Source organism: Anas acuta, chromosome 5, assembly GCF_963932015.1.
Source record: "Anas acuta chromosome 5, bAnaAcu1.1, whole genome shotgun sequence".
In the NCBI taxonomy this organism is placed as follows: Eukaryota; Metazoa; Chordata; class Aves; order Anseriformes; family Anatidae; genus Anas; species Anas acuta.
This window is the reverse complement of record NC_088983.1, coordinates 49,119,518-49,131,316: the sequence shown is the minus strand read 5'-3', so window position 1 is coordinate 49,131,316 and position 11,799 is coordinate 49,119,518. Positions and strand designations below refer to the sequence as shown.

Genomic DNA, 11,799 nt, shown 5'->3' with positions numbered 1-11,799 from the left:
GACAAATAATAGCTCTCCCACCCTCCTTTTTTTTAGATAAGAAAACCTTATCCTTCAAGACAGTGAAAAGTCTCCTTTTGATTGTGGCTTATATTCAATTGGGATTTAAAGAGAGTCAAAATTCTTATTCTGGATCTCTGCACTTAGTGATAAGCATATATAATTACGTGTTATTGATATATAATGACAAAAAGAAAAGCTTGCTTAAAAACATTATAGGAAAAAAATCAATGTAGAGTCAACAAAGTTCCCACAGCACAGCTCAGTATTAAAACACGTGCTTGTGGCAGGGCTGAGAAATTTGACAATGTACTGGTATACATATACTGATAGTGTTGTTAGTCACCTTGACCTTATTGGCCTCAGCTTGTTTGAACACCTTCGGAGCTGTGTGACTGCTCATAGATGAGATGTCTTTACATACATGGAGCCAGAAAATGTCCTACGAGCACTCTGAAATCATGTCTTGTCTTGGGACCTTTTGCCCAAGTGTACATTTTCCCTGAGGAGATCTGCCTGCAGATACTGGGGCACTGAGCAACTCAAATAGATGCTTGAGAAACTGCTGAAGGGCTGTAACTGAGAACCATAATCATGATTTTGATTGGGCTTCGTGTTCTAGTAAAGATCAGTGCTAGATAATGTTAGTACTTAGCCAGCTGAATACTTATCCTCCAATTGCTTCAGATGGAGAACATAAAATAATGCATTAGCAGAATGGCGTTTTCCAATGAAGGTGCTATGGTCAGTGAACAGGAACATCTGAATGGACTTCTCTTGGTATTCCCCATCCCACAGCTGACACGCCTCGCTGAATGCTATTACCTCTGGTTGGTTTTGCTTGCATTTTTTTGAGGCAGCCCAATTAGAAGTTACAATTCGCCCACCATTCCAATATGCTTTCTTAAAAATGGCACAGACCACTGGTAGTAAATAATTTTCTTTCTGGCAGTTCATATCAATATAATGCACAGCATCATAGCTTAATACAAATACTTTACATAATAGACATACAATGACAAAACAAAAGCATATGACAATGCAGCTGCAGCTATTTTACTATATTACATTGTTGGGAGAGTTTTCTTTAAATCTCTTTGATCTTTTCTGTAGAACTTCAACTTCTGGTACCAGTAAACAAACAGTATTTGTTTTGGTATTTTTAAAAAGAAGAAATAAAACGTGGAGGAAATAGAATTCAGAAGTGAGTGAGATCATAGAAAGGCCACTTTTAAAATATCATCAAACTGGTGTAACGCAACAGTTACAGGGGAAACAAGCTTTACTAGGCTCAGCATCTCCTAAGTACAATTGAGCAGGGGAAAGTAAAGACCTATTCTTCTGGAATAAAAATACTGTCATCATCGCTGATGATTTCAAACTCCTTGATTTGTGCATGCACAATAGAGCTGGGGTCATTCTGTTTTATTAATTATACTAACTAACAGACTCATTAAAACATACACAAACTGGGACCAATGAAGGAGAGAGGGGGAAGAGCAATGAACACTTCAAAAACTCAAGGATAACTCTTCAAAAACTCAAAAACTCAAGGATAACTGTACAGATTGTTAAGATAATAAAGTAATGATGTTTATTATGTATCAACTCATGTTTTCATTTCTTTATTCCCCCTCCCAAAAAGACTTGCTGCATGCCCGCAGACATTTTAAAACAACGATAAATAAGCTTTGTCCTTCTGGGTTTTCCTTGTTACAGAATAAGTCATAAATCACTATGTCACTTTTTGATTTTACTGGCAGACTTTCAATGAACCTACTGCTCTTCCTGGCTGTAAGGCATTTCTGATGAATTCTGCTGTTTTAGACATTGTATAGGAGGCCTTTTTGGTTTAAGCTTTTTGTTTTGCTCTTGACATTTGTTGCTCACTTACTCTTGTACCATGACAAGTTTAGTACCTTAAATACCTGTAAGATAGAGCAACTGGATACTTCTGTAGCTCCGCACAGCGAAGACACTGTATCTGGGGATCAATGATATACCCAGGACACAGTAAGTGTCCTCTGTGTAGTAATTGTGAACTGACAAGTTTATGCAACTCTTGGGGCTTATTTCAGGTAGAAAATGTCAATTCTGTAACTCAGACATCATTTAAAAATGATTAAAAATGAAGACAACTTAAGTTTAATCGTGTTCAAAAGACATCAGTAGCACAGTGCATCTGTGAATTCTGGCCCAAGTTCTGTGTGATTTTGATTTCCCCAGCTCTGATCTACTTGGTGAGTTGGTACCATTACACTCCACTCTTCATGTCCAGCTCCTGATGATTTTGTGTTTCGTCAATGGTGAGGAATTCGTCAGATGCTCCTGTTCGGTCATTTGACTGTTCTTTGTGAACCAAGTGCACCATTTCTTGTGATTTGCTGGCATCCCCATTTAATTCACTTGTCTTCCTGTCCTCCACTGCACCTTTGCCGTTATTGATCACGAGCTTTTTCTTCTGCCCACATCTAGAAAGAAATTGAAAGGAAATAAGTACCATAAATGGAGGCTAATGGAAATAAGAGAAGAAAATTCAAGTTAGTATTTAGAAAAAGGTGCTTAGAAATGAAACTTGCATCTGTCAGTGCAGACCTGTGCAATGAAAGGTGTAAGGTGTCTCCACCTTCCATTTTTTTGAAAAAATCCACAATTATATACATAAACTTTTGCAGGATCCTACTGATTCAGTTGCTATCTGGTGTCATTATAGACAGGAATAACATGCATTACTGAAAGCTAGAAAAGATTTTCTAAGGTGTGGATTTATCCACATTTATGAACTTTGTACACATCCCAGTATATGGACAGGGTCATTGTACATCCAGACCTTGTACATCCAGACCACGTGGGCTGGATATTCTTCAGGGCAGTAGAAATTAATAGTTACACGGATGTCAGATTTGCCCTAGTCCATTAAAACTCTGGATACACTGTGCTGAATATCCCACTTGTTGTCTTTGAATAGCCTAGTATAAACTGAATGCCCAGAGGTCTGTTAAGAGGTACACTAATTTTCTGAAGTTTTACTTTAAAGCATTTTCTTCATTGTTGAAACAGATTTTGTTTGAATGACTAATTTGGCAGTTAAATTATGCCATTATGCTTTTGAAGTATGACTTTTTTCATGCTTACTGACTGATAGGTGAGGATTATTTCATCCAAAGCAGCTCAGTTTGCTGTGTGAATGCTATGCACACACTTAGGAATGATTCCTGCTCTGCAACTATGAAATGCTGGAAGAGAGGCCACAGCCTCTCAAAAGAGCAGCTCAGCTTTTCTTTCCTGACATGACGGTCAGGCTGTGCCACACCCAGTGTTGGACTGTGGATGGAGATCCTAATACTTTTTACAATAGGAACCAGACAGCGATGTTCTTCTTTGCAACAAGAGGAATAATAAAAAAATAAACAATCAAGCAAGGAAACTGCCTCACACTGAACCTTGGGCCATTTTGTTTTGTTTTGTTTTGTTTTGTTTTTGTGAAGATAACACCAATTTTATCAAGACAAGACCAATTAAACAGTAACAACAACAACCCTATAGTGAAGCAATTTGCTATTTGCTGCGAAGGACCAATTGCTTGGTGGAAGTGCTTCAAATCCCTGCCATACTGACTTTGTAACTATGAAGGCCAAGTCTATTGATTTCTGAATCAAGAAGCTAACTACCTTGAAACCAAAGCCTACAGTCCACAAGCTTTTACAGGCAGCCAGAATGAGAGTGAGACTGGAGAAGCTGCTGTCAAAATTCCTTTTAACTGACAGCATTATAAAAATAAATACGCAGTTCTCATTTTTAAATAAATGAATGCTTGTAACATTCTCACTTTACTGCTCGGATAACCCTGGATGCTCAATCCACCTTTTTCGCCTGCCCAGTTCCCTTGCAGCACAGCTGCAGAGCTACTTTCAGATGAGCTGATGCTTGTGTGCAGTGTGGGACTGCACAGCAACTCCTTCCCTGGGTCTGCAGCAGATTATCACTTATCTGAATAGATTAATCTCTTAATTATTTTGATCCTGGTGAAAGAAACAATGCCACCTGTTTCAAGAATACCAGATTATGTCCATGCTTCAAAGATTGATCCTCATAGGGATTGGTGCATATTGGTAGAATCTAATCCATGAACCCATGCACACCCACAGACCCATGTGCACTTTTTCTCCTTTGGTCTCAATCCCACCTGCATGGCAGCTCTAAGTAAAATATATGTTTTCCACTTGCAGTATCTAGGACATAATTTTTAGCTTTGAGATCGTTTCAGTTCTTGTCAGATGCAGTCTATATTTAGTCATACTGGCCCTATTTGTCTGTTTCTATGGTGCCTCTGGGCTAAGAGGGAGGAAACAATGGCAGCCTCTGCTTTTGTATGCAAAGCAGAGTGATACATAAATCAATAAGCCGTGCCATTCAGGGTGTGTAACTACAGTCACTTAACAGAAAGAATAGATTTTTCCATCTCACCATGTGTCTTATCTCCTTCTTATTTCAATATGACCTCTAAAAGATATGTGGCAGTGCTTTATTCCAGCACCCACATCATGCTGCGGTGTGCTTCAAAGTGCAGGGCTACTTTACCTCCTCCGACTGCTGACGGCGATGCACACTACAAGGATCAATGCCAGTGCCAAGAGAGCAGCAACGATGATCAGCCAGTCTGGGGAGAGTCAAGGGAGGGGGAGAGAATATGTTAATCCGTTCCGTGTAATTTTGCAGTTTCACAGATGCTTGTGCATTCTTTAAGTTGCAAGACTTCTTGAATGAATGTTTGTTCACTTTGCAAATTGCTTCTGTGCAAATCAGGTACATTTTCATCAGTCACATTGCCTATGTGATCAAAGAAAGTGCTCAGCTATACCCAGGCCAACACCAATGAAATACCTGGCCACTTCTGGCATCTAGAATCAGTGTGTTTTAGATTGCATAGGTGAAGAGGAGTTGTGTCATTGATTTATTCCAAGAGCAGAAGAAAAGGCTTAGTGCTGACACATCTGCAATCCCACGTACAAAAGTAGGTTGGCTTTAAGGTAGAGTGAAATATCTATATTTTTTTTATTTTTTATTTTTTTTTTAAATCTTACTTTAAGGGAGATCTTTAAAAAGCCAAATCCTAAACAAAAAAAATTAGAAGGAACTACAAAACCAGGATAAAGAGGTAAAACAGGAAAGGACCCAAAGAGATCACCTCAGTTATATTTCACATCAGTGAAACAGAATGAATAAGAGCATCTCTGAGAAACGTTCCATTTGCTCTCAGCATTTTTAATAAAGGAGATTTCACAACCTTCTCTATAGCCTGTTCTTCATTCCACAATATGTCCCAGAAAAAAAATGTCATTCTTTGACATCATTGTGTTGGCTTCTTTCCATTCTATTTTAACCTGCAATTCCTTTTCTGTAACACTTATCAGATATTGTTTTCATGGAATATTCTCAAAGTTATGATACTTTGCATTTATCTTTACTGAATTTTCCCTGATTGCATATCAATTTATCAAAATTATTTATCTCTTAATCCTGTTCTCCAAAATGCATGATTTCTTTTATCTACATAGTGCTAGAATATTTTATGAGTTGCAATATGCTCCATTTCTCAGACTCTCAGTGACAATGTGATTCAGAACAAAACCTGAACAACTATACTTGATGCACATCTTCATCTCTTATTTCAGTTCATATTACTATCATTATGTTCTTAAATTGTTAAAAGATATGACTTCAGAAACCTACCTGGTACCTGGGATGACCTTGGTTCTGATGTTATTGTTGTTGTTGCGTTCTCTCCAGGGTTAGGAGTGGGTTCAAAATTTCCCTTGCGTGAACCATGATCACCATCTATAATGGTTGTAGATCCTAAAGAACAAAACTGTATGTTACTCCAAATATCTTTAGTGAATATTTAACAGGGAAGTTAAAAATGATGACAATGATGACTTCCACAATACAAAAAAAATTTCTAGAAAGTTCACACTGAGGTCATTAAAAAGTATTCATATGGAAACCTATTACAAAGACTATAGCCATCATACACTGAATAACAAAGCTCAGGGTTTTTCCCTTTCCACATTCTCATATGTTTCATTTTTGATTATGCAATACTTTCATGAACCAAAACGCAATTGTAATTGCCTAGAAATTTTCTGGAGAGAAGGTAAAGACTTCTGAATGTTGGAAACTTTTTGAAGATGCTTTTGTTATATAAGTCAAAGATCTTGTCTGTTCCATGGAGAAAAGAGAATGATAAAAGAGTAGAGAGAGAAAAATAATTTGACAATTTGACTTTCTGATTTAAATTGAAAATGGTCAATATGGAGAAATTTTAAGGCTTTTTATTTTATTCCTATATAGAATGATAAGGAATTTCTAAAACTTTCCTACATTCATAAAATAGAAGTATAGTACTCTGGATGGTTTTAAATTTGATAGCTATGTATAAAGTGGGACCTTAAAACTTCTAAATATTCTCTCTAATAGCAAAAATACTCTCTGTAAAATTATATATGGATCCTCTGGCTCTTTTTAATAAGTTTTTTAATTTGGTTCTAAGACTGAATTAGATCTTAAGTTCAAATGCATACTTCCAGTCTCACATATTTCTTCTGATGGTCACACTGCTTGAAGTTTTATGTGATGACAGTAATATTTGTGGCCCACTCTGTTGCCATATGGGTATCCCATGTCTAAAATTATCTGTATGTTATAGATACAGTAGTTTCACATGGGACTACAACTTCATTATCAGTACAAAAACAGTATTACAGATCTCCACCTCTCTGAATTCTTCCAGACACTGATAGAGCAAATTAGACACTTACTCTAATCAGCTGTAAAGTTCTTTTTCTGTCACACACATTGCAGCTCTCTTCTAGCCAGCCTTTCTGATCTCATTTCCTAATGGCAGCTGGCAAATACAAAACTAAGAAGCGCATTTTCCTCCTGTTAAGCATAGCCAACAAGTAGTTGAACGTTCCAGATGTTTTCATTACTTTTGTTAACAAGGAACTTATTGACCCTTCAGTTGTTTTGTACTATCTCACCCCAAAGGACAGAGCACTAACTCAGCAACTATGGGACCTAATCTAGCCTCCAAGAAAGCTGAGCAAGAGAAATGTAATGACTTGTCTACTTGACGTGTCAGCGGATATTTTTTAAGGTGCTTTAAATCACCCTCGTGAAATGGCAGAGCTTTTTCACCAAAAAGGCCCTTAGAAAGACATTTATTAAAGATTCCTGTGTTAAGAGAACTGCTAAATTTGCTCTTCCCCTCCCCTGAGCCCTGAGAAGAAACAGGATTTGATCATGTCTCCTGGTGTTCTGGCTCCTGGGAAGTGCCTGCAGAAGGCAGGGAGGGCTCCTCAATTGAGCTCTACATTTCATTTTGATGACATACTAGATTTTCTTCTTTTTGACTCTTATTTTTTGGATTCCTTCAGTAGACTGATTTGTTATTCCACTGTGGCACTTTGACAAAAGGTCAGTCATTAGTGGGATGTCAGACAACAGCTTAAACATTTCTGCAGAGGAAAGGCAAGTGAAAGGAAGGAGTATACTACAGGAAGCCATTCATTTGTTTGGAGGAAGCCTTTAAATAGTGCCTGTCAATATATTAAGGAATCTTTTTCACTCAATACAGCTATAGAGGGCAATGTTACAAATGAAAGAATGCTTCAATAAATTAACTTTAAAAAAAATGATAACAGTAGTGTTCAAGTAGTCCCCTTGTACTACGTTTTACAAAGGGTAGGTAAGTGAGAAAAATAAGGAAGTTTTAAGAAGAAGGCCTTATGAAACTTTGCCAGGGCACTGGCAATGCAAAGATTCTACACAGGCATTCACCTTGAAAAAGGTCTTAAAACCAGTCCTTACAGGTTTTATATGATCAAAACAGAAAGGTAGCAAACATTTTTTCAAAGTTTGTAATGTCTGCACAGTAAATTAAGGAGGCTGCTTGGACTAATTAAGTTAATAGGGCAGTGGGTGTCAAGAAATGAGTTTGTCATAGTAGGAAACAGTTATTAAAATATTTATCTTTCCAATAAAATGCAAATACACATTTTGCATTTATATTGCTGTGCCTATGTCAAAATATTTTAACCGCGGTTTTGGTAGATTTGATTTTACTGTGTCTACATAAAACTCTGGGAAAAAAAAAAAAAAAAAAAAAAGGAAGAAAAATTCTACCTGATAGCATATGAATTCACATTAATTATTTTAAATAGACTCCACCAAACCAAGTGGAGTTATCCCAGGGTAAAACTGTAGAGAGAAATCAAACATACCTAGAAACATTTAGCTGTCACTCCAAATTCCATTTTCAAATCTTTCAAAATTAATGTTTTCATTGGAAGCAAATTCTAACTCCTAACCATTATGAATAATAAAATTATCTTTAAAGTGCTTGCTGTAAGACATATACATAGTATACGTAAGTATATGTATATTTTACATATACAAGTATATAATTATGTATCTGTGTAAAGAATGACCACAGAGCATTGGCCAAACCTGACAAAGTTCCACTAACTTCCAGGAAAGTGCATGAAAGTAGTATTTAGATTAGTGTGTGAGATAACTAGATTCTGGAGAAAAAAAAAAAAATAAAAAATTGCTATTAGCATGATGTGTTTAGGAACAAGGAAAAGTCCCTCAATTTCCCATACTACTAAGTTGCCAAAAAAAAATAAATAAATAAAATAAAATAAAATAAGATAAAATAAAAGATATTTTTAGTGTAATAAAGTAAACATGGTTACTGTTAACTGCACTAACTTTATCAGAAGAATAACATTTAAGAAACTGTTCACAAAGGAAACGTCAGTTAAAACCCACTATATGTAGCTATAATTAATCATTGGCAAGATACCAATAGCAGAGGTAACTAGGCAGGAAAAAAAAAAAAAGAAGAAGGACTGCAGACAGAATTACTTTTTCTTGATATGTATTCAACTGACACAGAAGGAATGAGGACAGGGGAAGAGTGAAAAACTATTAGGTGTTACAGAGATGTCACTTGTGACCGTCAAATAGGAAGAAAAATGCTAGCATGGGGAAAAAGCTTATGCTTTTTCATTTTATGAGATATGTTGTCACATACAGATAGTAAAATGTAAGAAAAAGTTACTTGCAAAACACTATTTTCAGTCATTTGGCAAAAGTCCTCTGCTTTGCAGAGAAAAAGATTTCCTTTCATGGCATCTTAGATGTGGATCATAAAAATATCTAGAAATGCCAAAAGCAATAATAACCAAAAAATCAAATTATATTATGAGCATAACTGAAAACCCTGGTTAGTGCAAATACTTTCAGGGAATCATCGTTGTCCCAAACGATAACTGACATGGAAAAACAAAAACCATTTTAATTTATACTTCTTACTAGGAGGAAGAGGGGTCTGTAACTGATTGTGATGATCATCAATGTCTGAAAAAACTCCAGGTACCAAATTGACATAAGAGCTGTCTGTGGTATTTGCTTGTTCACTTTCACTTCCAGGCTGAGCGCTGGGTGCCAACGGCTCTTTGGTAGCTTCCTCCCGGCCGACAACATCCATGGACTCTGTGACTGCCATGACGATGGCACGATCAGCTTTAAACGTTAATGCCCACCAAACCACCACCCATCTTATTGCCCTCTTTCTGGTATCACAGCAAGGCAGAAAGGATGTCCTTCTGCCTGGTTTAAAGCACGGCAGGAGAAGGATGAGCAGAAGGCCTCCCCGTCCTCTTCCACGCTGTCACTGGCTTTTGAGACACTTAAGCACAACTTGTCTGTCATGTTGGATGGAGATGTTGGCTGTACCCATGTATCCCAGTGACAGATGGAGAGGGAAGACCTTCGGAAGAAGAAACCACAGCAGCAAAAACCTGACCCTGTAACTCAGGAGTGAGCAGCCATACCACAGCCCGATCTGTGGTGTTGTGCCTGTGACTCCCCTAGTGAGGAGTAAGGAATGGAAGGCAGAATTAACGGGATATAAATCTTGTGTGAATGCTCTGCTCTCACCATCAGGACAGTCTTCCTTGGTGATGGTGTCACTGCTGAGTCACAGGAGCAGATCACTCAATTAAGTCCACCAGAGCACCTCCACCACACCAATCGCAGCACCAAAGCATACCAAGCCTGACCCCACCGACGCATAATATGGGAGGATGGGGCTGGGAATTCGGGATCACCAAGGCACATGACGTGCATAAGAAGAGACAGGAGGCCACCTGGCAACATGCTTCAGCAAAGACCAGAAACCACCAAATGTACCAGGAAGAAGTCCCCTGCGACCACTCCAGAAGGTTGTTCTAATAACAGCACAGATCCCACCACAGGAAATTTTTGGGTTGCAAGTCCGCAATAGGGTTGTAGATCCCCAAGATGAGAAAGGTAGTGAAAGGCATCAAAATCAGAAGAAATAATGCCTCATTTCACACAGCACGTGAGAAATGAGCATGATCCATTATTCTTACTGGTACCCGTCAGGAGAGAGTCATCTCCAGCTTCATTCGTACTGTCAGGATTCAGCCCGTGGAGGACCTCACCCCCAGGGGCATCTGTGGAATGTGTGATGCCTTCAGTGCCCCATCCTACTTCATTGTCTGAAGACAGAGGTGGCTGAGTTGAGTCTTCATGATGAGCACCGTCAGGAGTGGCAAGAGCTGTTATGATGACTCGAGGTGTCCACACTTCCTGGGTTACATCCGCTGGTTCCAGAACATCAATTTTGGCTGTTGCTGTTGTGATGTGATGATGGCTAAATTAACCTCAAACATATTTGCAAAATCCCACCTTATCAATTTTTCTCTGTTTATTTCATTTAACAAGGTCTGCCTTTTCCTTGGGGAAGGGTTGGGGCAAGCAAACAAGATCTGTATCTGTCATTATTATTATTATTATTTTTTATCTATTCATTTAACTATGATTTATTGATTATTCGAATAGTTGCTTACTCATTTCCCCAAATATCGGTGATCTTGGAAGTATATAAAAACTATTTAAAGAATAGATAGCAGCTACTGCTATAGCTACCTGATTATTTAAGATTAAGATCATCATCATCAATCTAATAAAATCTCCTTTCTAGTGTATTTTTCATCTCTGCTTTTCCATGAGATTATCATAAGAATGCATGCTGGTCTCCCAACAGACGAATTCAAAATGAATTCTAATGGAAAATAAAGGAAATATTTTTTTTTAATTAACATCCTTCCCACAATCACTCATCTGGTGCTCTTCTCTAAAGAGACTGCTGCTGATGAAAAAGTACGGATGTCAAAAAAACACGCAAAAATAGCATAGCCTAACTAAATGCCCTTGCAGTAATTGCAAATGCTCCAAAATATGAATAGAATAATAAAGGCTAATATACATGCAAAATTACAGCAATGAAAATTAACATTGTGAAACAAAATGACACACCAAAACATGCATTTCCAAACAATGGGAGCCTAAAATGTTATCTTGGAAAATATCTAGTAACAACTATTTAGAAGGGAGAAAAATCATATTATTTTCAGAATGGAATGTGTATTAGAATTCCTATCATTACATAGGAATAAGATTAGAATGACTTGTTAGAAAGCACTTACAAGCACTTAAATAGATTGTCAAATCCTGTTGTGTTTTTTTGTTTATTTGTATGTTTTTGTTTGTTTGTTTCATTTGTAATTGATCTGTTGTACTACATAGAGCTTAACAAGCTGATGACAATAAACTGTGAAGCTTTATATGATCCTTTCCATTCTTGGAAAACAAAAGGAGGAAGTAGAGAAAAGAACTGTTTTTTATCAACACACGTTTTGGTTTTCA

General features: G+C 37.4%; 1 protein-coding gene across 21 annotated transcripts in view; it reads right to left on the bottom strand.

The window, feature by feature from the left end:
- Positions 1-924: 924 nt before the first annotated feature.
- Positions 925-11,799, bottom strand: part of CD44 (CD44 molecule (IN blood group)) — a 60,237-nt gene continuing 49,362 nt past the window's right edge. For 15 of the 21 annotated variants that reach the window (XM_068684640.1, XM_068684644.1, XM_068684651.1 and 12 more), the window contains 5 exons: positions 10,461-10,724; positions 9,379-9,564; positions 5,734-5,856; positions 4,582-4,660; positions 925-2,471 (listed from right to left, as the gene is read on the bottom strand). In XM_068684640.1, coding sequence (XP_068540741.1) covers positions 2,255-2,471; positions 4,582-4,660; positions 5,734-5,856; positions 9,379-9,564; positions 10,461-10,724 — 869 coding nt within the window. In that variant the 3' untranslated portion in view covers positions 925-2,254. The remainder of the gene's footprint in view (positions 2,472-4,581; positions 4,661-5,733; positions 5,857-9,378; positions 9,565-10,460; positions 10,725-11,799) is intronic. The other 6 variants (XM_068684658.1, XM_068684660.1, XM_068684665.1 and 3 more) reach the window with 4 other exon arrangements.